The 25839-nt window shown below is 47.1% G+C and overlaps 1 protein-coding gene across 2 annotated transcripts; it reads right to left on the reverse strand.

The window, feature by feature from the left end:
* Positions 1 to 448: 448 nt before the first annotated feature.
* On the reverse strand, positions 449 to 15497 carry Pip4k2c (phosphatidylinositol-5-phosphate 4-kinase type 2 gamma). 2 transcript variants are annotated; one of them, XM_087555524.1, is made up of 11 exons: positions 15249 to 15496; positions 14935 to 15017; positions 12727 to 12824; positions 9954 to 10050; positions 8859 to 9002; positions 4245 to 4391; positions 4049 to 4087; positions 3447 to 3560; positions 2781 to 3048; positions 2507 to 2610; positions 449 to 2367 (listed from the first exon to the last, which is right to left on the reverse strand). In XM_087555524.1, the coding sequence occupies exons 3-11, from the start codon at positions 12789 to 12791 to the stop codon at positions 2287 to 2289; spliced, it is 1059 nt and encodes a 352-aa protein (XP_087411650.1). In that variant the 5' UTR covers positions 12792 to 12824; positions 14935 to 15017; positions 15249 to 15496; the 3' UTR covers positions 449 to 2286. The 2 variants fall into 2 exon arrangements, with proteins under 2 accessions (XP_087411650.1, NP_536728.2); NM_080480.2 differs by lacking the exon at positions 14935 to 15017 and having other exon boundaries at positions 15249 to 15497.
* Between the last annotated feature and the right edge of the window lie 10342 nt (positions 15498 to 25839).

Genomic DNA, 25839 nt, shown 5'->3' on the forward strand with positions numbered 1-25839 from the left:
GAGAGAGAGAGAGAGAGAGAGAGAGACAGGGAGAGGGAGAGGGAGAGGGAGAGGGAGAGGGAGAGGGAGAGGGAGAGGGAGAGGGAGAGGGAGAGGGAGAGGGAGGGAGGGGAGGGGAGGGGAGGGGAGGGGGAAGAGAGAGAGACTGACTAGTTGCTAAAGTTAACAGATGGAGGAACCAGAGCCTAGGGAAGAGGGACACCATCCCACTTTTCCCTGGCTGCCATTACTGTTCAATTCTCACAAGGTTGGTGAAATGTTTTCCGGTCCCATGTCCACCCCACACCTCTAAGTTCATAGCCATCTTAGAATATGCCCCTGCATCGACACACACATACTCAAGAACCCCAACACCTTGAAGACCAATATTCTTCACTTGGTCTCTGCATCTCTTAACACAGGATGGATTCCTCAGTTTTCAAAAAGAAAAAAAAAATTCTGTGCATGGTTTAGATCAAATAATTTATTGTGATATTGGGAGTAAATAGATATTTTATTAACAAAACAAAAATGATGGATAACAGAAGCAATAAGTGAAGGTGGTAATACTGCCCATGACCATAACCTCATGGTCAGAAACCCAGTTCTAAAGAACAGCTGCTGGTGTCACTTTATTGCATTCAACCATGGAAAGGTTGGTTGTGGGATTGAAGTGACTCACCGGGACCCTCTCACCCCAACTGGACACACCTCTTGCTGCCTCCTTTGGTGTAGAGGAAGACAGGTGGGCTTCTCCTTGAGGACCCTGAGGTCACACAGCAAAGTAGCTTCTTGCCCTCAATGCCCACCTCACCTCCAGAGCGCTGAGCTCCGCAGGGGAGCAGAACAGCAAGGATGAGTGTCTTGCTTCCAAAGGCTTTGGGCAGAGACAAAGACAATCTATCTCATCTCAGAATTGTTTTCCTCAAGAAGTCTCATGTATCCTTGGCTGGCCTCAACCCTGCCAGGTAACTGATGGTGACCTTGAATGCCTGATCCTCCTTACCACTTTTTCCCAAGGCTTTCACCTGGCTTATGTGGCGCTGGGGTGGAGCCCAGCTTTGTACATGCCAGGCAAGCACACTACCGACTAAGCTATCGTCTCCAGTGCTCAAACCCAAGCCTAGTTTTGAGTTGTCCTGAGACCAGGTCTCAGTAGCCCAGGCTGGCCTTGAACTCCCTTGAGTAATTCTGACTCAGCCTCCTGAGTGCTGGATTTACAGGCAGGAGCTACCAGGCCTAGCAGTTCCTCTCTAGTCTGAGGATATTGTACATCTTTGGAGGGGACTGGGTGACTGAGTTATGGCTCTGACTCCTCTCTGGGGGTGGATAGTGGAGAGAAGGAGGAGCAAGTGCTAGGCATACACGTCCTGGGGACAGGGAGGTTCCCATACTCAAGATCGCTATCCTCTCAAAATTATGGAGACAGACCAGATAGAGCTATTATTCCCCTCTGCTAGAATGAAGTCCTGGGAGTAAGTAGACGGGAAGAAAGGGTGTCACACAGGGAATGAACCCTGCACTCCGACCTGTCCTCCCAGCCTCTATGCTCTCCCTGCACCTAAGCTTGGGCACCTCTGGCCTCAAGGCTCTGGCACCCAGGACTCATGGGAAGAGGTGAAAGTAGGGTGGGGAAGGAGAATGGGAACAGCCAATGCTTGACAAGGACCTTCTCCATCCTCTGCATAATCGCAAAAGTCCACTTAGGTCCTGCCTTGTGAGGTAGGTACCAGCCTGCTGAGCATTCCCCTGACCTCCAGGCCAGACTGTCCCTACGTGAATGCCTGCACCCACACTGGAGTGTCCTGAAAGCCCTCCGTTCCAGGGCTTACCAGGAAGGAAGCAATGCATGCCACAAAGTGCCCCAGAAAGGTGTCAGCAGAACCCACACATTTAGTTCCTTCCATACTACTGCAAAGTGCACCAGGGCAGTTGCGTGCGCCATATCCACCGTCCAGTCAGGCCCTGAAGATGGCAAACAGCCCCTGCCCCCAGCTCCTCCTAATTCACAGAAACAAGGTATTTTTCAAAGATCAAGGCACTTAGGAGAGTTGACAATAACACTCTAATGAAGCAGGCGGGCTTACTGGGAGCAAGGAGGGAGGGCAGAGAGATGGATGAGGGGAGAAAGGACAGTGTAGTTCTGGGACAGGAAAACATTATCCGCCAGAACAAAGGTATTTGGATGGAAGGAGCCTGTAGCCTGAATTTAGCAAAGAGAAGTAATGGCCAAATCCAGCTCCCCTAAGCCTCTCAGAACCTGCCACCTCCAACATAAAGCAGCGATCACCCCGGTCAGGCGGCCACTTAGGCAAAGATGTTGGAAATAAAATCCAGGAATCGCTTAGCGTACTGCTCAGGATGGACAGTGGAGATCTCCGCCCCTGCCTGGAAAGGGAAGAGGAGAAACAGTGTCACAGGAGCACTACCACCTTCCCTTCCCTCAGCCACCCCACTGCTCTGACCCCAGAAGCTCTTTCCAGTGAAAAGTCAAGCCAAGAAAGGAAAGGCTGCGGGGAACTCTCACCCCATGCTTGACGGTTTTGGCTGCATGAGCTGCTTTCTTCTTGGCATCATACTGTGTTAGAATGTCAATGAGGCCCATGAAATACACCTCCTTCTGGGGGGCCCCTGGGGAGAGAGGCTAGCAATGAGGAGAGGGTGTACAACAGTCCCAGTTCCTTCTCCCCAGGAGACAATTTTGTTGTGAAAAGCTAAGCGGGGTTTCTCCATCCACCACCCTGGTCTCTGTCTCCCAAGGACCCCCATCACCCCCCTAACATTTCCAGGCTCCTTCTCACCCTCAGCACTCCGGATAGCATAGACATCGATGAAGGACTCAAACTCTCCTGGGCCCAGGGGCCGGTGGGAATGAATGTAGCCTCCAATGCCCTCAGGGGAGGTGCCATAGGAGCCTACCAGAGCAGGAGGTCCAGTCAGGTTACAGTCCCCATCCCACTCTGACTCCTCCTCCCTCACAGGCCCCTCTTCCTCCGGTTCAGAGCCCCGAATGATGTCGTGGATGCCCAGTAGAAGGCTGTAGTCCATGATCTTCAGCTGCACTAGAAACTGAGACCCACAGACAAATCAGAAATCCAGATCTCCCCCAACTCCAGGCACTACCCACACATCTCCTTTCTTGGTTTCAGGGCCTCCTAGGGAAAGTATAGAAATGGGGGTCAAGGGGTTGGGGATTTAGCTCAGTGGTAGAGCGCTTGCCTAGCGAGCTCAAGGCCCTGGGTTCGGTCCTCAGCTCCAAAAAAAAAAAAAAAAAAAAAGAAATGGGGGTCAAGGCAGACCACCCGCTCCCTAGCTACCATGGGACTAGGGGTTTCTCCTGGTTCATCCCCAACTCTCCATTCAGACCCCGCCTCCGCCCCCAAAGAAAGGCAAGATAAACCTTATTCCACAAACGGAAGAAAATGTTCTTCTTTGATTAGATAAGCATTTCTAAGCACCCTGCTTACCTCCACATCTCGCTTCAGCTTTTCCAGGAACACTTTCTTCTCTTCTTCACCAATATACACTTTCTGGTTTTTGTTAAGAAAGTCCATATCCTTCAGTGTTGGCAGTTCTTTAACCTAGAAGAGGAAAAAGGAAGTTCTGGGAATATAGCCTGTATCAGGAGATCCCTGCCTCCATCCAGGGCTCTCTCCAGCTCAGAGGCTTTGAAGAGAGCAGCAGCCTACTGCTAGTTGCCTTATGCCTGGACTCACATGGGCAGCTGGACCTCACTGTCTGCTTATGGATGGCAGTCAACACCTTCCAGACTGACTTTTCTTCCTTCTTCCTCAGCAGAAATAGCTGCTGGAGCACAAGCACCCAGGATAAGCTGTGGGATGTAAGCACATGGCTCTGCGAGCCTGGTATTCCTGCCTATCCCAAACTTTCCGCACAGACCAGCAGACCACACAGACTAGCACTGTCCCTGCTGCCCCAACATCAGTAGTTTATCATCTAGCTCCTTTTCTAAGGTAAGAATAAACATCTGGCAATCTGTACCCATTATGGAGAACTCTTCTTTATCCATCCGTATCCCTCAAGAGTTATCACCTGAAAGGAATATTACCTTTTCCTTATCGCTGGCTTCCCGGGATACCAGAGAGCCCTGTGAAAAGACCAAACACGAAGTGAGAAGCAATGGCTGGAGGAAGAGCCAGACAGTTCCTCAGGCATCTCTCCTTTAGGTTACCCAGTGTCCTGCCAAGGCTACCCCCACTCTCAGGCCATGAGCATTCCTTTAGCCCAGGTTATCCCATTCTTACCTTGAGGTCATACTTCCTATGCACAGGAAGACGGTGACTAAACATATTGCGCATCACGAGCATATAGCTATCTTCATTTTCTACACTGACCCGGTACATGCCCAGGAACTGGGGCAGAAGGGTGTTGCCGTGACACTTCACTATGTACTAGGGAAGAAATGAGAGAAAGAAATAAAACAAGGCCAGCCAGGAGATAACACACAGTGGGCACAGGGACAGGGACCCAGGAACGTCCACCCCAGAGTCAGGAACCTCAGACAGAGGTTGCAAAGTCAAGAGGTCATGCAATTCTGAAGCCTCCCAAATCCTGCCTGCAACTATTTCTTTAAATTACCTTTTCTCATTTCACCTTTTCATTTCTTTGTCTGCTGTTTGAAACTGAGTCTTACATAGCTGGGGTTGGTCTTGAACTCCTGATCTTTCAGTCTCTACTTTCGAAGTGTTATGATTACAGAAATGAGCCGCTTTATAATTTTTCAAGGAACATAGGTATTGTTACTGCACAAGTCACAAAGCCAGGATTAAACTTAGATTTACTTCTTCTTGGTGGGTTAGGTTCCCGTACTATAAATGTCTACAAGGAGATCTGTCTGAAATCAATTTGGACTGTTTTTCTTCAAAAGGTTTATTTGTGTATATGCGCACTCTATTTGCAAGTGTGCTTGCATGACAGAAGAGGGCATCAGATTCCACTATAGAAGGTTAGGGGTCACCATGTGGGTGCTAGGAATTGAACTCAGGACCTCTGGAGGAGCAGTCAGTGCTCTTAACCACTGAGCCATCTTTCCAGCCCGCTGTTTTGTTTTTTAGATAGGTTTTCCAGTGTAGCCCTAGCTGTCCTGGAACTCACTCTGTAGACCAGGCTGGCCTTGAACTCACAGAGATACCCTGCCTCTACCTCGCAGGTGCTACCAACACTACCAGGCTATTTAAATTTCTTGGTTTCTTGGTGGTTTTGTGTTGTCTTGAATTTTTTTTTTTTTTTTTTTTTTTTTGGAGACAGGGTTTTTCTGTGTAGCCCTGTCTATCCTGGAACTTGATCTAAAGATCAGGCTGGTCTTGAACTCACAGATCCCACCTTAAACTCAGAGATGCTAGGATTAAAGGTATAAGCCATGACATTCAGCAAAGGCTTCTTTTTTTTTTTTTCTTTCTTTCTTTTTTTCGGAGCTGGGGTCTGAACTCAGGGCCTTGCGCTTGCTAGGCAAGCACTCTACCAATGAGCTAAATCCCCAACCCCCAGCAAAGACTTCTTATTAAAAATCTTTATTTGTGTCTGTGTGAATGCCCCAGGAGAGGGTCCCTTGGAACTAAAGTTGCAGGCAGTTGTGAGCCACCTTACATCACCTAGAGTCATCATGTGCTCTGGAGGAATGGGTGCTCCTTACCACTGAGCTGACTCCCTAGCTCATGTCTGGTTGTTTTCTCAGTCAAAGTCAGATGTTGCCAGACTGCCCTCTCATAAAGCTGACTAAACACTTGGAGTGGAGAGATGGCTCTTCCGGAGGACCCAGGTTCAATTCCCAGCACCCACATGGTGGCTCACAACCACATGTGACTCTAGTTGCAGGAAATCCAAAGGTCTTTTCTGACCTCTTCAGACACTAGACATACATATTATACACATTTGCCTGACATACAGGCAAGCAAAACACTCATACACATAAAATATAACAATAAAATATTAATAACTGTTAATTACTAAAAATAAAGCACATAAACACTTGGTCTTCCTTACTCCATCCCTAAAGTGCTGGTATCACGGGAATCTGGCTTGCAGTTTGAATTTTCTTCTCGTTTGACACAGGGTCTCAGGTAGCCCAGGCTGGTCTCAAACTCTCTCTATAGCCCAAGATGGCCTTGAGCTTCTCAAAGTCCTGCTACTACCTCCTAAGTGCTGGAATTAGAGGCCTGGCCACCATGCCTGGTTTATTGGGGCCGATTTTCATGCACACTAGGCAAGCACTCTAGCAGGTAAACTACATACCCAGCCCACAGTTTGAATTCCTCATCTGCATATGGTGATACATGTCTGTAATTCCAGAACTTGGGGGTGGGCAGTTGAGGAGAGAGAGGTATAAGTCCAAGGCCGTCCTGCCCTGGATTTGATTCCCTTCAAATAAAACACTGTAGAGCTCAGCTAGCAGAAAGCCCATGTAGCGGCCCGTACCGTACAATTCTAGCACTCAGGAGTTAGAAGTCATAGGATTTGAACTCCAAGGTTACCCTCAGCTATACAGAAATTCAAAGCTACCCTGGGCTACATAAGATACTGTCTCAAACAAAAACAAAACTGCTCTCTTTGTCCACTTTTCTTTTCTTTATTTTTTTTTTTCAGAGCTGAGGACCGAACCCAGGGCCACTACCACTGAGCTAAATCCTGAACCCCTTTTGTCCACTTTTCTTAAAAGATAACCTAACAAAAGTAATTTAATTAACAGAGACCTGAAGAAAAGGCTCAGTGGTTAAGAGTACTGGCTGCTCTTCCAGAGGGCCCAGGTTCAATTCCCAGCAACCCTCACAACTGTCTGTTAACTCTAGTTCCAAGTGATCTGACAGACCCTTCTAGCCTCCAACAGCACCAGGTACGCATGTGGCACATGCCTATGTAGGCAAAACACCCATACACGTAAACGTTTTTAATAAAGTAATGAATAAGCCATTACAGAAACAGCCAAATCATTGAAGTCTGACTTCAGCAGTCGGCTCCTCAGCTGTGAGACCCAGTGGAGACTGTAGTCACTGGGTTACTGCATCTGTGCACTGGTTCTACTCACCAGCCTGCCTTCAGCCCACTCTGCCCAGCTCTGCTCTCCTCCTGTCCCTTATCCTGGACGGGAGGTACTAGGGCATTGCTGATCCAAATAGCCCCTCCATGCTTAGTCTCTTTCGTGGGCACTCTAATTGCTCCTTAAAGTTTGTATTTTTAAGAAAAAATTTTTTTATTTTTATTTGTGTGTGTCTCTCTCCACAGTCTTCCCTTCAAAACTGTAGTGATTTTAAGTTTCGATAAATGGTTTTAGTGAGCACTTTCTCCACCCATACCCTAGTCATCTCAGACACATGAAACCGAAATAGAATGAACTGTAGAGGCCATGTCCAGATCTGTGCCATCTCCCTCCAGAGATCGCTTCTGTGTTCTGTTTTCTAAGCGTTGGCAAGTGGCAGCAAGTACTCGGAGGCTCTTTTGCCTTAACTCCCAGTCTCCTCACAGGCCTTGCAGCCTGTGGCTTGGCTCTTCCACACTCCCCTCATTCTCACCTAGACTGTTACAATTTACTGGCTCCTCTCTGGACCCACCCTCTCCAACCCATGTTCTTTACGCTGTCAGAAGGGTGGTCCTAGACTGACTTCTCTCTTGCTTTCTTTGTTTCTTTCTGTCTTTTGTTTATGGTACTGAGTATAGAACTTAGGTCCTCACACATGCTAAGTATGAGCTGTATGTCCAGCCATTCATTTCTAAATAGTACTTTCAGTTCCCTGAAAACCACCTTCAGGGTAAGGCCCAAATTTCTATTTGACTTACAGGCCTTGTCATTACCTGGTTCTAGCTTAACTTTCCTGATACTGCACATCCTAGCTACACTAGGATTCTTGTACTCTCCTAGTATCTTCACGGTGCTTTCCCAAATTCTGCTTCCCTTTGCCTAGGACTCTCTGCTACCTTGTCCAGCGATTAACCTCTACTTCTAACCTCTCAAAATCCAGTTCTGGGTGGGTTGGCGCTGTGGCTCTGCAGTTACAAGTGCTTGTCTCTAAGCCTGCAGTTTGTTCAATCCCTGGGGTCAAATGATGAAAGGATAAGATCAGCTCCTAGAGTTATCCAATTGCCATCAGTGGCATGTGCGCCCACAAATAAACACATTTTATATAGGTTTATCGAGACAGGGTTTCTCTGTGTAGTCCTGCAGTCCTGGAATTTCCTCTGTAGATCCACCTACCTCTGCCTCCCCAGTGCTGGGCTTAAATGTGCACCACCACACCCAGCTTAAAACTAAAAATTTTAATTAAAAAATATTAGAGAATAGAGCCATGGCTCAGCAGCTATGAGCTACTATGAGCCAGCTGCTCTTGCAGTCATGGGTTCCTTCCCAGCATCTATGTGGCAGCTTACAACTGTCTGTAATTACAGTTCCAGGGGATCCCATGCCTTTTTAGGCTTCTGAGGACACCAGGCATATACATGTAGTACCAACATGCATGCAGGCAAGACACCCATAAACATAAGTTTTTAAATAAAATGTATTCCTGAGGGCCCGTGAGATGGCTCAGTGGGTATAAGCATGTGAGCCTGGGTTTGATCCCTGGAACTACATGGTGGAAGGATGACCAACTCCAGAAAGTTGTCCTCTGACCTTCTGCTCATGCACACAATATAAACAATGGTTTTAGACCATGTATGCCCAGTGGGAAGAGACACATCACAATTTCTGTTAAGTCAAACCTAAGCAGGCACACAAGGCCCTTCTGGTGTTACTGTACTTCCTAAGTGTTCAGTAAGAAGATTGGCGGTGCTTCTGAAGGAGAGACAACCCATAGCAAAGAGTAGGAAAGCTCTGTGGGCTCTTGCAGCTGCACGCACACAGTGGGACAGCAGGGCTGGAGAGGCCTGACCTGGTGGTAATTGGAGAGGTTGCTGTGCATGTCCGCGATGTCCTCACTGGATACTTCTTTGATGACCAGAGTGCGGTCATAGGAGATAAGGAAGCGGCCATCACTGCCTTCGGTTTCGCTTGGGGGGCTTCGAGTAAGGGACACCTAGAGACAGACACAGAGTAGGCTAGAAGCACCTCTTTCCATCTTATATAAAGGTATGGGAAGAATGACCAAACAACCCCTTTTCAAAGAGGATCAAAGTCTGCAGTAGACTTCTGAGAAGGCTCAGAGGAAAAGGTGTTGGCTCCCACGCCTGACAACTAGAATTAAATCCCTGGGACACATGTGGTGGAAGAAAAGAATGACTTCCAGAAAGGTTTCCTCTGACTCCCACACATGCACATCCACTAAGTCACCCAAATGCACAATAAACAAATAAAATACAATAAACCCTGGGGGAAGAGAGTCAGGAGAGTTCCTAATTTGATTAGCACACATGACTGAATGCAACTGGATGCCAACTCTAAATGTATGTGCGTCCTGACCCACCAGAACAGCTTGACTGGCTCCACCACATTTTCAAAGATGCCCATGGCCACACACAGGAACACAAACACAAATATACAGGCATACAGACACACATACAGATACAGGCACACAGAAACACAAGCACACAGAGACACACAGGCACATATACACACAGGCATACACACACATACACAGAGGCACACAAACACAGACACACAGACACAAATACATAGGCACACTGTTACAACACATACAGATATAGGCACACAGATGCAGGCACACAAACACACAGAGACACACAGGCATACAGACACACAGACACAGAGGCACACAGACACATACAAACACACACAGGCACATACAAACACACACAGGCACAAAGACACATATAGACACAAACACACACAGGTACATACACATACAGGCATTCAGACATACATAGACATAGACACACAGACACAGACACAGACACAGACACACACACATGATGGTATTACCCAAAGTTCTCAATTCTCTAATCATAATGGCCAACAGACTCTCTAGTCACCAGAGACTACCCTCACCCCACACACACCAGACTCTTACCAAGTAATCATGATCATCAATGGCAAACCGATCTCGCAGGTTCCTGAAGACCTGGGGACAATACTCCTTGAACTTGAAATGACTGGGAAGATTTTCTCTGAAATACAGGTTTTTCAAGGTAAGAAATCAGCATCACTTTACACTCATATGAAGCTTGCCGTTCATAAAGTGCCTTTACACTATTGCCTGGTTTAATGCTCACAAAACCCTGTGAAGCATTTACTGCACTTATTCGGGTGGAGTGTGTGCTCAAGGGTATGCATGTGTGGTATTAGGTATGGTGCATGCACTTGAATGTGTGAATGCACACAGCTGTGTGCTCAAATGCAGAGGCCACAGGAGGAAGTCCAGTGTCTTTCTCTACTGCCCCTACCTTATGCTTTGAGACTAAACCCAAAGCCCACCATTTCTAATAAGCCTGCTGGCAAGCAAGTTCCCAGGATTCACTTCCCTCTGCCTACTCCAATGCTGGGATTATGGGCACATGTAGCCACGCCCAGCCTTTTCATGTTTATTGGGGATTCAGGTCTCAATGCTTGCTGTACAAATGCTTGATGCTGAGACATTTCCCCAGCCCCAACTTTATTTGTTTTTGTTGCTTTAGTTTTTGAGACAGGGTCTTATAGCCCAGGGTTAGGCCCAAAATGTTACACAGCAGAAGCTGGACCTGAATCCTGATGCTTTGGATCACAGAAAAGGCAGGTGTCTCAGGGTGACCAAAGGACCTGTCTAAGTTGTTCTGTTGGTCAACGGTGTGAGTAAAGCAGGACTCACTGCACATCTAAACAGTAGGACTCCTTAAATCCCAAGCCCAGTACACATATCCTAAAATGGCAGTGCAGTGGTAGCACACACCTGTAGCTGTCTTCAGACACACCAGAAGAGGGTATCGGATCCCATTATAGATCCCAGCACTGCGAGGCAGAAGCAGGCGGATCTCTGTGAGTTCAAGGCCAGCCTGGTCTACAGAGTCAGTCCCAGGACAGCCAGGGCTACACAGAAAAAAAACCTGTCTTGAAAAACCAAGCAACCAAATAAATAAAGTTGGCATATTTTCAATGGCATAATTTTGTATTAGAGGGGCACTAGAGATGGAAATTTCTTTCTTCCTTCTTTCTTTCTCTTTTTGTCATGGAATCTCTACCAGAAGCTAATAACAAAGCTTCTGAATGATTTATTCAATGGAACAGACTAGAAGAAAGGCAGCAGGTGGGCTGGAGAGATGACTCAGGGGTTAAGAGCCCTGGCTGCTCTTCCAGAGGTCCTGAGTTCAATTCCCAGCAACCACATGGTGGCTCGTAACCATCTGTAATGTGATCTGATGCCCTCTTCTGGTGTGTCTGAAGACAGCTACAGTGTACTCATATACGTAAATAAATAAATCTTTAAAAAAAGAAAGAAGGAAAGGCAGCAGGTGTACAAGACTGTAGGTAACTTTGGAAATATTTAAACTTAAATTTTTAATTAATTAATTAATGGTTATTTTTGAGACAGGGTCTCTCTATGGAGTCTATGTAGGCCAGTAGCTCAATATGTACACCAGGCTGCCTGGAACTCAGAAATCCACCTGCCTCTGCCTCCCAAGTGCTGGGATTAAAGGTGTACACCACAGCAGCTATCTATCTATTCTTTTGTGTGTGTGTATTGTAGTGTGTGTGGTATGTAGTGTGTATGGTGTAGTGTGTGTGTGTGTGTGTGTGTGTATAGTAGTAGTGTATGTGTATGTGTGTGGTGTGTGTGTGTGTTGTAGTGTGTGTGTAGTGTGTATGGTGTAGTGTGTGTGTAGTATATGTGTATGGTGTGTGGTGTGTGTGTGTATGTGTGTGTGTATGTGTGTGTGTGTTATGTGTGTGTGGTGTGTAGTGTGTATGGTGTAGTGTGTGTGTGATGTATGTATGTATACGTGTGTGTGTATAGTGTATGTGTATGGTGTGTGGTGTGTGTGTGTGTGTGTAGTGTATGGTGTGTGTAGTGTATGGTGTGTGTAGTGTGTATGTGTAGTGTATGTGTGTGGTGTGTGGTGTGTGTTGTAGTGTGTGTTGTAGTGTGTGTGGTGTGTAGTGTGTATGGTGTAGTGTGTGTGTGATGTATGTATGTATGTATATGTGTGTGTGTAGTGTATGTGTATGGTGTGTGTGTGTGTGTGTGTGTGTGTGCAATGTGTGCGGTGTGTGCATGCTTACACATGTGCATGGAGGTCAGAAGACAACTTGCAGAACCTGTCCACCTCATCCTAGCCTGTATGTCCTAGAGACTGAACTCAGGTTATCAACTGGTGGAAGCAACAGCCCTTACCTGCTGAGCCATCTTGCTGGTCCTTAGATGGTGTTTTGTTTTTGTTTTTGTTTTTTTCTTTACAAAACTCAATTTTTGCATTTGACTTCTAAACCTAAACCATTTGACTCATTTAAAAAATCAAGATTATTTGCTACTCTCTTTGGTTTGTGGCTCTGGCTGTACTCACAGAGATTTGCTTGCTTCTTTCTCCTGAGTGCTGACATTAAAGGCATGCTCCACCACTCCAGGCCTTGTCTCTTTTGCTTCCTTTGAACACTTAAGTTTGTGTGAGTGTAGGTAGGTGTGTGCACCATGAAGCTCATCTGGAGGTCAGAGGTCATCCTGTGGCCATAGGTTATATCTCTTTCCACCATGTGGGTGCTGGGTACTGAACCCTTCTCCTCATGCTTGGCGGCAATCTCCCTACCCACTGAGCCACCTCACTGGCCCTCTGGTATTCTTCTAGATTTCCGTGAGAAGGGTGGGGACCACTCACCTATGGAAAAGGTGATTGTTGACCTTGATCTTGGAGCTGGCTTTAAAGTCGTCTGGCAGCAGCATCACTGGGGGTGGCACCTGACTGAGCTCGTTGATCTGGTGAAGCACAAGGGGGGAGGCCATGAGAAGCTCCATCTGGGTGAGAGTCAAGAGAGAGCATCCCAAAGCTCCCTAACAAGACCAGCTGCACATCTGCAGGAAGTGAGAGAAAGGCCCTACCCCATCTGCTGCCCAAGAACTGCTGTCAGCCACCCTCACACAGATCCTCACACTCCCACCCCCATAGAACTTCATGCTCACAACAGCCACTTTATATTTGGCAAGCGTTGCAAGCAACTCAGAACTATTTTTAAAGTTGTGAGAAATTCTAGAAGAAAAAAGAAAGAAAAAAAAGAAAGAAAGAAAAGAACCCCAAGACAGCTGCATGCTTTGTTAGGGGAAAGAAAATGTAGTTTTAATGTGCAGAGAGTTAGTGGAACTCTGAGGGGCTGAGAGCAATCAGAATGAAACGTCCCTACACTCTGAGTTGCTCCTTACAGAAAGGACAGTTCCAGATCACTCTGACCCAGTTCTCAGCAGTAGGTGCCACCTGGTTAGGCACAAGTAGAGGGAGAAGGGCTGACCTCTGAGAAAACGAACACTTTCACAATACATATACTTGTTAGGTGTCTTCTCCCTCGGTTCACAAGCTCCCTGGGTCCCCAGGCCTTGCAGCCCACTAACTCATGGGAGACTCTTTTCCGTCCTTTCTTACTGGTGCTACTACAGCCCCCTCCACCTGCCTGGAAGAGCACATCTGCACAGAACTTTAATCTGCAGCTCATACTAAGCCCCTGATCCTAGCTCTGAGCTCTGCAAGGGCAAGGCCCCTTCTAATCGGCACCTTGCAGAGTTTTAGCTGGTACAGTGTCTAGCACACAGTAGTCCCAAACTGCTTCTTTTTTTTTTTTTTCTTTCTTTTTTTTTTCGGGGCTGGGGACCGAACCCAGGACCTTGCGCTTCCTAGGTAAGCGCTCTACCACTGAGCCAAATCCCCAACCCCCCCCCCCCCCCAAACTGCTTCTTAAATGAATAGACGATGTCTGTCCTCATCTGCTCATTTGACAAAGGGTTACAGATTGCGGTCTAACCTAAATCCCACATGCCACAGTGCGCGCAACTGCTCCTGTCCTCAGGAGAAAAGACAGAATATATTCTTTCGGAAAGAAAGAAGAAAAAGCTACTTGAGAGTCCCAGCCTAAAATTCAGCTCTTCCAGCCTGATCCCCCCCACCTGCTAAGCACGCTGAATCATCACTAAGACATATGCTCAAGGAATTTCTCTGCTCTGCATACTTGAGGTACATGTGTGCTGGCTGGAGAGTGAGGCGTCGATGCTAAAGTAGTTTGCCTAAAGAGTGTGAGGTGGGTCTTACAGGGAAACCCAACCCCTGTATGTATGTGTTCCACGGGGATGGATAAATCACCTAGAAGGTACTGAGACAGCCTCATCTCTACTAGTCTTAACCACAGCAAGTGCCTTAAATGGAATCCTCACTGAAGGCAGAAGGGAGCCAACTGACCACCAGTGATGTTCCAATCAGAAAATAAGAATGTGACATTCTCCCTCACCCCCTTACACCTCCACAACACATGCCTACAACCCTGAGAAGTTGGTAACCAGAATAGTCCCTGTCAAGCTCAAGATCGCCACATCCCTCCTATTCCCCATCTAAGGAAGGAGAAAACCAGCTATGCCTCACTAGCTTTGGCTCCTCCACGATATATTCAGGACAGGAGGTACAGTGGGCCCATCGGTCTTAACTGCACCCTTCCGAACCCCTTCAGGCTTCTAAAGTTCACCAATAACGTCCTTGGGACCACAGCTCCTCAGCTTTTCCCCGGTTACAGATGACTCCATTTATACCAAATACCAACACTGCAGCCAACAATGGGGACGCCGCTAAACCCAAAGGCATATATCAGCATTTCCTCCTCAGTGAGTGCATCCCTAGGGTCAGAGTTGGGTACCTTCTCTGAAATGCTGAATCTCTGGAAAGGGCACACAGGGTTAGAAAATCCAAAAAGCCTAGAGGCATTCCCTAGAAAAAGCCAAGGCTCGAAAGTCAAGGACTGGGCTCAAAAGCAAGGTGGAGAGGAAATCAAACTTCTTTGGCCAGGCAGTAGTACCCAGACACGCTTCACGCACTGTCGCACCCAGACCTCACCAATAACCCTTCAGAGCCACTCCCCTTAATGTCCCTCTGGCTGCAGCCGGATCCTGGCCAGTCCCTGTAGCCTGGGGCTGGACCTGACAGGAAGGAGTCAAGGAACAGAGCTGGATTTCAGATGGAGAAGATGGAACTCTAGGGGAGGAGTAAAGGGTAGGGGGAGAGACAAGAGTCTACACCAGAAGCTAGCCTGGGGACCACCTGGGAATGGTGCGCTGGGAGCCAGGCCGGGCGGGGGAGAGGCGGCAGCGCGAGGACCCGGGAGACCCTCAGGCCGTAGGGCAGGAGCCGGGGTGTGGGTCGGTTCTTACCGAGTGGGCGACGCCCCACAGGAACACGCCCACCAGTGGGTCGGCGGCCCGGAACACCTTCACTTTCTGCTGCACGAAATGCTTCTTCTTGGTTTTGGAGGCGAAGCCGAATCCCGGGCCGGGGCCTCCAGCTGCCGCGGGTGCGGTGGCGGGAGGGACGGAGGAAGACGCCATAATCTCCCGCGCACCCAAGCGAGTGGAAGCGGGAGCCGGCCGCGACTCCGAAGCCCGACCCGGAAGCGGTGCTCACCTGCGCAGCCGTCACGTGACCGGAGGCCCGCCCTCAGGCGCGCGAAGGGAGCGGGGCGGGGCCGGCGAGGCTGGCTCCGCCCCCACGGCCGCGGGACAGTCAACCTGGCCAGGGTTGTGCTGGCAGGGATGCGGGGTTGGCGCTGTGCAGGGCGGCTCTTCCGCCGTTTCCGGTTCTGTCCAGTTTCTAATGAGTGAGCTCTATCCAGAGATGAATGCCAAGGCTCAGTTTGAAACCGGTTTCCTTGCCCAGTCCAGGCTGGCTTCAAACTTGCTATCTCCCTACCTCACTCTCATACCAAGTATGGGTTTATGGAGGTGTGAATTGGCCCTCCATGAAGTTGGGGTTGCAAAGTAATGGACATGACAAATTTAATTTTATATATTTAATTGTGTGTGTGTGCGTGTGTGTGTGTGTGTGTTTGGCTGACACGCCCCAGAGGCCAGAGGAGAGCTTCAGGTCCTCTGAACTGGAGTTGTGGATGGTTGTGAGCCACAATGTGAGTGCTGGAAGTCGAACATGGTCCTCTGGAAGAGCAGCTAGTGCTCTTAACTGCTAAATCATCTCTTATTCCTGGAATTTTCATTCTGGAAATATGAAAAGTTTGGCCCCAATTACCCCCCTGTGCCCCCCAGACCTAAGGACTAACCCATGGCTTTGTGCTTGCTAGGCAAGCGCTTTACCACTGAGCTAAATCTCCAAACCCCCTAAGTTTCTTTTGAATTTGTTTATTAATTCATCTATTCAACAAGTATTTATTGAGGACATAACTTGAACCCACTACGGTTCTTTTAGACTCCTCTGGTTGAAGCAAAGGAAAAATTCCACCCTAGAGGAATTAAAAGTCTAAAGACACTGGCTAGCCAAGGAGAAGGCTGCAGTATTAAGAGATAAGGACTGTGCTAAATAAAGTTGTGTGCTGAACAGTGATAATCATGAAGGGAATTTTAAAGATTTATTTATTTATTTTATATGAGTACACCGTAACTGTCTTCAGACACACCAGAGGAGGGCATCGGATCTCTTTACAGATGGTTGTGAGCCACCATGTGGTCGCTGGGATTTGAACTCAGGACCTCTGGAAGAGCAGTCAGTGCTCTTAACCACTGAGCCATCTCTCCAGCCCATGAAGGGAATTTTAATTGGTCAGTCAGGATGCCTTCTGAGAGGCAACCGGGCCAGGTGACAGCAGTAAGGCCGAGGGAGCAGAGCCAGCCTCTCTACTAGGCATAGAAAGTTAAAGCCAGGGCTAGAGAGATGGCTCAGTGGTTAAGAGCACTGACTGTACTCTTCCAGAGGTCCTGAATTCAAATTCCAGCAACCACATGGTGGCTCACAACCATCTGTTAATGGGGATCCAACGCCCTCTTCTGGTGTGTCTGAAGACAGTGACAGTGTACTCATTCATAAAATAAATAAATCTTTTTTAAAAAAGGAAAAAGAAAAATCCAACTGGGTTTGGTGGTGCATGCCTTTAATCCAGCACTCTGGGAGGCAGAGGCAAGCAAAGTTCCAGGCCAGTCTAGTCCACAGATCAAGTTCCAGGACAGGCAGGGTTACACAAAGAAACCTTGTCTGAAGACTAAAATAAACAGAAAGGTAAATTCAGAGCAAGGTGTTAAAAGGCCTTCTAGGCAGAGAACAGCTCACAGAGATGAAGATCAAAAGGAGCCTCGTTTGTGTAGGTTGTAGGTAGTAAGGTGACTGTGAGCTCAAAGCAAATGTGTAAAGGTTAGAGATAGGAGGCGGGTGCAGGAGACTCCTTTTGCTTTACACTGATAGTGTGTTTGTTCAGACATTCCAGTGGATGGCTGACACTGCCAAAACTCATGTACTGGTGGTGAGCTAACACAGTGAAAAGGAAATGGCATCTACAGGCACACGTTTTGAGGCTGAAGTGTCCTTCAGTGTTTGCCTAGCATGTGCAAGACCTGGGCTCGGTCCCCTATTCCACAACAAATGAAGAAGCACATGACTAAATAAAAACAGCTCAAGATCAATATGGAAAATTCACTGAGGGTGTTAGCTTCGAAGGAAAGGAGGATCCTGAAAATCCCTGACTGTGGCTACATCGAGAGATTGTGGTGATTGGAAAAGGGTGCCACCAGGGATCTGGACATATGGGCCCAATGTTAGGTGAGTAATCTGGGCTAGGGATACAGGTTTAAGGATTGCCATGGACTCTGTTAAAATAGAGCTAGAGAGATGGCTCAACAATTGAGAGTACTACCTGCTCTTCCAGATGACCTGGGTTCCATTCCTAGCATCCAGGTGGTGGCTCACGACCGTCTCTAACTCCAGTTGCCAGGAATCCTGTCTTAGCTTGCACAGATTGGTCCTGGAAACCTGACTGGGGGTGTGGGGTGTGGGGACAGATAGACACTGAAGAAACCATAGAAAAAGGTAGGGCGTGGGGAGTTTTGGGGGGTGCCTTCTAGGAATTTGGCAGGAGTTTGATTTTGGGCTAGTAGTACTCTAGGCTCAAGATGAATATGGCTGGGGAATTTGTTCTTTGTATCTTGATGGGTCTCCTTAAGACTCTAAATACAGTAATCATGAGATGTTTGTTTAGCTTTGTTCCTTGACTACTTTGTTTATGCCTTAGAACTGAGCTCATTCTTTACACATACTTAGAACTGTATAAAAGCAGACTGGAGAAAAAGAAACACTCTTCAGCCTCAGCTGGAGTCCTGTTACAATGTTACATTGTTGTCTAATTGTTTTTTCTTTCTTTTTTTTTTTTTCCTATTCTTTTTTTCGGAGCTGGGGACCGAACCCAGGGCCTTGCGCTTGCTAGGCAAGCGCTCTACCACTGAGCCAAATCCCCAACCCCTGTCTTTTCTTTCTTTAGTCCTCACTCCCTCCCCTGATTGACTGAGCTGGCTTGGTCAGCGGAGTTAGGTGCACTGGGCACAGTCTGACTGAAGGCAACTCAGAAGCACTTGCAGCAGAGAGAGCAGGGGTTAGCTAGTCCCAGGACAGGGAGCTGCTGCTTGCTTCTGGGGAGGCGACTGTAAGGAAATAGGTTCGACTTTGCACGTGGGGGTGCTGTACGCTCTCAGTTCCAGCACACAGGAGCCGAGTCAGGTGCATTTTTGCGTTCAAGTCCAGCCTGGTCATATACATTGGTCAATAATTTATAAGCACACGTACTTAGACAAAAGAAAAGCTTTAGCATGCTTTTGAGCCTCGCCCAGACACCATGTTACCATTTCCAGGAGCTAAAGACATCGGAGTCCTTGACATGGCTGTGCCCATGTCAAAAATATACATTCACTCAGGGATTCATCTGTTCCTCACAGGATCTGATGCCTTCTTCTGACCTCCTCAGGCACTGGGCATGCATGTGGTGCACATGTGTGTATACAGGCAAAACACTCATATACGTAAAATAAGTAAATCTTAAAAAAAAATGAAAAATAAGCTGGTGTGGCTAGGAATGGTAGGAGACAGTTGTAATCCCAGCACTTGGGAGGCAGAGGCAGGAGGATTTCAAGTTCAAAGCTATTATGAGCTGCAAAAGGGGGAAAGTTGGCCAGTGGACTACAGAGGTGATCAGTGGCTAAGAACATGCACTGCTCTTCCAGAAGCCCCAAGTTCGGTTGCCAACACCCAAGTCAAACACCTCACAAGCACCTGTGACACCAGCTCCAGAAAGATCTGATGCCTCTGTGGGCACTGGTAGTCACATGCACGTGAGCACACACACTCACACTCACACTCACACTAAAGATAAATCTTTATAAACAGTTAAAAAGAGGTTGGTTAAGGATTGAGAAGGGACGGGCAGAGATGGAAAAGCCAGGTTACAGAAACCTGGGGAGTAGAGGTGGTTTGTTTTTGTTTGTTTGTTTGTTTGTTTGTTTAAGATTTACTTGTTATATATAAGTACTCTGTTGCTGTCTTCAGACACACAAGAAGAGGGCATCAGATCTCATTACAGATGGTTGTGAGCCACCATGTGGTTGCTGGGAATTAAACTCAGGACCTCTGGAAGAGCAATCAGTGCTCTTAACCTCTCTACTCCCCAGCCCTGGGAGTAGAGTTTTAACAGGAAGGAGTGGAGGACATGTACAGGTATGGTCTGACAAGAGCTGAGTTACACAGGCTTCACTTGGTAACCTGTTGCCTTAGAGTTAGGGATTTATGTAGGGAACGACAAGATCAGGGTTGGCTGGAGAATGAACAGTAAGTAAGGATTTAGGGATGGAAGCCAGAAACTGTTAATCCCAGCACTTGGGAGGTAGAATGGTGAGAAGCACAGGTTTTAGGCCGGCCTTGGACTTATAGACATACTGCTCCTAGAAGAAATGGAGGAAGGGCCAAGGGAAATGGCTTGCTTCTGGGAGTCGGCTATAAGTAAATAAGTTCAGCTGTGCACGTGGTGGTGACGTACACCTTCCATTCCAGCACACAGAAGCAGATTCGGGTGAATCTCTGAATTCAAGTCCAGCCTGGTCTACATAGGAAGTTCTAGGCCAGCCAGAGATACATAGAAAGACCCTGTCTCAAAAAACAAAGAAGTCCAGAGATGCTGTTCATAAGAATTATACTCCAGAGACTGTATGGTGCCTTTGGCACTGTGAAAGCCATCTGCAGGAAAGACACATCCCAATCAGTCCCAATTGGGCTTCCCCGTGACCTGTAAACAAAGAATTCCGTGTCTCCAATAGTAGGATCTTGCCCTCTACTTCTGGCATTTAAGTTTGGCTTCGATTTATAGGAAGATACCCCATTCCTATCACTGGGAGATCATTTAATAACCTTATTGATTCTGAGAATCACCCATGCTGGCTGATTTCATGTTGTTTTGACCCCAGGTGGGATCATCTGAGAGGAGGGAACCTCACTTGAGAAAATGATTTCATAATATCAAGTTGTAGGCAGGCCTGTAAGGCATCTTTTAATTGGTGGGTGAGGACCCAGCCCATGGTGTGTGGAGCTGTCCCTGAGCTGGTGGTCCTGGATTCTATAAGAAAGCAAGCTGAGGGGCTGGGGATTTAGCTCAGTGGTAGAGCGCTTACCTAGGAAGCGCAAGGCCCTGGGTTCGGTCCCCAGCTCCAGAAAAAAAAGAACCAAAAAAAAAAAAAAAGAAGAAGAAGAAAGAAAGCTGAGCAAGCCATGGGGAGCAAGCCAGTAAGCTTCCCTTCATGGCCTCTGCATCAGCTCCTGCCTCTAGATTTCTGCCTGGTTTGAGTTCTTGCCTAGGCTTCCCACGGTGGACTATGATTTGGGATATGTAAGCCAGATAACCCTCTTCTCCCCAGGCTGCTTCTGCTGATAGTGTTTCGTCACAGCAATGGTAGTTACCTTTAGACATCACCCATGCACAATGCTTTCCTTTAAGTCCTTTAACTGCGGCTTTAAATCCCCCAAGATGCCTTTCCAAATCTGCATTACATTCAGGGGTGGCATTACATAATGGAACCTTTCTAAAGAGGGTAGGCAAGATCCCTGAAGGCCCACTGCCATCTGTTCTAAGGGAATGCCAGTTAGTTAGTCTTAGGTGGCTAAGGAGATACTTCAAAAATGTTAGCAAGGACCAGTAAGTATATCATGCACATGTCCTCATCAAAATGGCAGGGTTGGGTATAGTGGTGTGGATGAAGGACATTTTTCTGTGTAGTTCTTCACAATCCAGTCATTTCCCATGAGCCATCTAACCTCACCCTGGAGGTCTGCTGCTGCCATGCCTGTGACCAAAGCTGGTTCTCCAGCACTGTGGCCACAGCCTCTCCATGAGCCACATCTGGCTGCTGAAGGGGTCCTGGGCTCAGCAAACAGTCTCCACACTTAGAATGCATCCTTCGGTAAACTGTTGTTCAATTTTATATCCTTAGAGACTCACAGTGCTGACTTTGGCTTCTGATCAATTTTCTTCCCTAGAAATGGTAGGTTCACACAAATCTGGCTACATTTCACTAAGTGATGAAGGCAGATGTAGTAGTTTGAATATGCTTGGCCCAGGGAGTGACTCAATTTGGAGGTGTGGCCTTGTTGGAGTAGGTGTGGCCTTGTTGGAAGAAGTGTGTCACTGTGCTGTGGGCTTTATTTAATACCTTAGTCCTAGCTGCCTAGAAGCTAGTCTTCTCCTATTTCTCTTTGGAACAAGCCATTGAACTCTCAGCTCCTCCTGCACCATGCCTGCCTGGATGCGGCCATATTCTTGCCTTGATGATAATAGACTGAACCTCTGAACTTGTAAGCCAGCCCCAATTAAATATTGTCCTTATAAGAGTTGCCTTGGTCATGCTGTCTGTTCACAGCAGTAAAACTCTACCTAAGACAGCAGACCTCTTTGTCTACTTTTTCTCCTCCTCCCCAAACCCTTTTTGAAATACGTCTCACTAGATGCTCTGGAGTTCTCTATGTAGACCAGGTTGGCCTTGAACTCACAGAGATCCACTTGTTTCTGTTTCCCAAATGCCAGGATTAAATGCTGCAACTCATCTCCTCTCTTCCCTAAAAAAATTGCTTTAGCACTTTATAAGCCCAATTACACACTAGTCCTGTTTGGTTTCAGACCCTGGGTTAAGGAGCTGAAGTGCCTTTTTGGTATGTATACTTTACATACCAAAGCAGACCTAATCTCCAGGTTCTCCCAGCATCCCTCAGTCCCTACCTGGCATACCCAACCTCTAACTCTGAACTCTCCAGCCCAGGGGCTAGGCTGCCCTTTCCCCAGAGGTTCTTTCCTATATAGTCAAGACATTTTGGTTCTCCCTCTCCTCTCCTCTCCCTCTCCCTCTCCTCTCTCCTCTCTCCTCTCTCTTCTCTCCTCTCTCCTCTCTCCTCTCTCCTCTCTCCTCTCTCCTTTCTCCTCTCTCCTCTCTCCTCTCTCCTCTCTCCTCCTCTCTCCTCCTCTCTCCTCCTCTCTCCTCTCCTCCTCTCCCCTCTCCCCTCTCCCCTCTCCCCTCTCCCCTCCTCTCTCTCTCTCTCTCTCTCTCTCTCTCTCTCTCTCTCACACACACACACACACACACACACAGCATCTCCTTTTATTCTCTCACTATTTCCCAGAATCCTCTCACTTCCTGCCAATGCCCCACCTCCTATTCCCTCCCTCAGATCATTAGCCATTGGCTTTTTTTATTGGCAGGCAATGCTTATAAAAGATTGTCTTAGGCTTAGCAGTTAAGAGCACTGGCTACTCTTCCAGAGATCCTGAGTTCAATTCCTACCAACCACATGGTGGCTCACAACCATCTATAAGGGTCTGATGCTTTCTTCTGGCATACAGGTATACATGCAGAATGAGCAGTCATATAGATAAAATAAATGCATTAAAAATTCTCGTTACAGTTGCCCTTCTCGTGGTGACATCCCTGGCTTCCTTCCTCGGGACCAGTGAACTTGCCTGCTCAAGAACAGCTTCCCAATAAACTTACTTTATATATATATATATACATATATATATATATATTCATTTATTATATATAAGTACACTGTAGCTGTCTTTGGATACACCAGAAGAGGGCATCGGATCTCTTTACAGATGGTTGTGAGCCACCATGTGGCTGCTGGGAATTGAACTCAGGACCTCTGGAAGAGCAGTCAGGTGTTCTTAACCACTGAGCCATCTCTCCAGCCCTTTTTTTTTCCCCCCCGGAGCTGGGGACCGAACCAAGGGCCTTACACTTGCTAGGCAAGCGCTCTACCACTGAGCTAAATCCCCAACCTTATAGTTTTTAATCTGGCTTGAATTATCTCATTTTAACACAGAAAATAACTTATCAGTCTGAGCCATTCACATTCACTGGCATGCTCCTGTCTCATGACATTTGGGAAGCAGAGGAAGGACGATCTCTGTGACTTCAAGCCTGTACTACAAAGTGAATTTCAGGCCACCCAGCACTGCACAATGGGATCCTGCCAACATCTCCAAAAGTCTAAGTAAGTAAATGCCAGGGTTGACAGATTCCCAAGAGGAGAAGGGAAGTCCAAGAGGGAGGAGCCAGTCAGACGCTGAGATCAGGGAATCTTGCATCTCTGAATGACTGGCAATCAGGTTGCTTCCTTATTTAAACAGGTTTCACAGAACAAAGACAGACTATTGATTATCTAAGAAGTACTGATTACGTCATTTTGCCTTTGGACATATGTTTAGTTTTTCCTTACACGATCAGGGTTACAAGTTTAGTCCCAATTAGACAGCACAAATAGAACAGATACTATGTTTATAATTCCAATTCAAAGAATCTAAGGAATGTTTCTGCCACAGCTAAGCAAGCCAGTCAGTCAGTCAACAGGGTCTCAAGGGAGGGAGTGAGGATTAAAGAAAGAAAAGGCAATCAGACAACATTATATCATGACTCCAACCAGTGCTGAGGCTGAAAAGGGCTTTTTTTTTTTTCCAGTCTGGTTTTATATCATTCTAGGTACATACAAAGAATATGGTCAGTCCTGGGGTTGGGGATTTAGCTCAGTGGTAGAGCGCTTGCCTAGCAAGCGCAAGGCCCTGGGTTCGGTCCTCAGCTCCGGGGGGGGGGGAAAAAAAAAAGAATATGGTCAGTCCTGAGGCATAAACAAAGTAGTCAAGGAACAAAGAAAGCATAAACAGAGGTCATGATTACTGTATTCAAGGTCTTAACAAGACCCATGAAGATACAAAGAATAAATTCCTCAACTGTGTTTACCTTGAGCCTACTTTCTTGTCCTAGCCCAATGTTGAATTCTTGCCAAATTCCTAGAATCGGCCCCCAGAGCTCTCCACACACAACAAGCACATTTGTTATCTGACAGCCTGCTTTTAGGCTGGCAGGGCTTGTAGTGTTGGAGCACTCCAGACACCCTACCTGCAAATATCTGAAATGACTCTTTTTATCCATCAGCAATGCCGGAAAGTAGGAGAAGGTTATTTTAGTCTGTTTTAGTTACTGTGTCCTATTCCTCCAGGGGTGTGCCCCATATTATCCCCTGTCTTTACCTTTTCAGGGAACTCTAAGCATATTGTAAAAAAGAAGCTTTGGATCTGTTACCAATTCTCCTGGCCAGTCAGAGTCAGTCAACCATTTCTGAGTTTACCGTGTTCCAATTCTATGGTCTGAGTTTGCTTAGCGGCGGATACCCCAAGAGGATTTTTGGGGTCTCAGCTTCATTTAGAAATTCCTAGCTTAGTGCTCATCTGCGCCCATCATGATCTGCAAGGCTAAGGAAGACGTCCACATAGGCCCAGATAACGTTACCTCCCTAAAAGCAGAAGAGATGGTGAGTTTAGGGCTTTCCTAAAAAGACTCAGACATAAAATTAATCATAATGCAGAAACTCTGCGCGAGGTTGGGGATTTAGTTCAGTGGTAGAGTGCTTGCCTAGGAAGTGCAAGGCCCTGGGTTCAGTCCCCAACTCCGGGGGGGGGAAAAAAAAAAAAGAAACTCTGCGAGAATCCAACATGCAGAGACCGAAGCTTAAAGGTGAGAGAAACATCAGCAACAGCACATCCGACTCAGCATAACGGGAGCACTGTCCAACGGCTGTGCTGGCTTTGTGACTGCAGCTGTTTCCAGTGGAAATGGTTGTGCTAAGTGAATGTATGATATGTATACTATATGTCTACTGTATATTTTGTATATTACATAATTATGTAGTGGATGTAATTATGTGATATAATACACACACACACACACACACACACACACACACACGCACACAAACTACTGCTTGTCAAATGCTCAATTCTCTCAGGAATGTCTGTCCTTCCAATTGCTCTCTGATATTCATGGGGACCTCAGCTGATGATAGACATATGACCAACCCACTGAGCAAAGAGAGCTCTTCTATTGTCTCAGACAATGCAGTTTTGCCTCAGGCAGGCTGGGTGATTATATTCAGATGCAACTTCCCAGGCGTCCCCCAGCTTCCCCAGCCAGGCTGGGGATCACACTTTCCTTCCTTGTTTACAAGTCTGTATCAGGGGGCTGGAGAGATGGCTCAGTGGTTAAGAGCACTGGCTGCTCTTCCAGAGGTCCTGAGTTCAATTCCCAGAAACCACATGTTGGCTCAAAACTGTCTGCAATCTCATTTCTAGGGAATCTGACACCCTCAAAAACAAACAAACAAACAAACAAAACAAACAAAAAAACAATGCACATAAAATAAAAATAATTTTCTTTAAAAAAAAAAAGGCAGTACCAATGTCAGCAATTCATCTGCGCACTATTCCCTGATCAGCAGTTTCTTGAACTAGACTGTTATTAAGGACCCCATTTCATCCTCACCCCGAGTTAAGTGTCTGGCCAGGGACATCTTCTATCCCTCCTTCCTTCCTCACTGTTTAATTCTCTCCCAACAGGCTCTAAGATTTTTTTTTATCCCAGGAAAAGCTCTTTGGTGCAGAATGTATTT

This window comes from Rattus norvegicus, chromosome 7, assembly GCF_021556685.1.
Source record: "Rattus norvegicus strain SHRSP/BbbUtx chromosome 7, alternate assembly SHRSP_T2T, whole genome shotgun sequence".
Classification (NCBI taxonomy): Eukaryota; Metazoa; Chordata; class Mammalia; order Rodentia; family Muridae; genus Rattus; species Rattus norvegicus.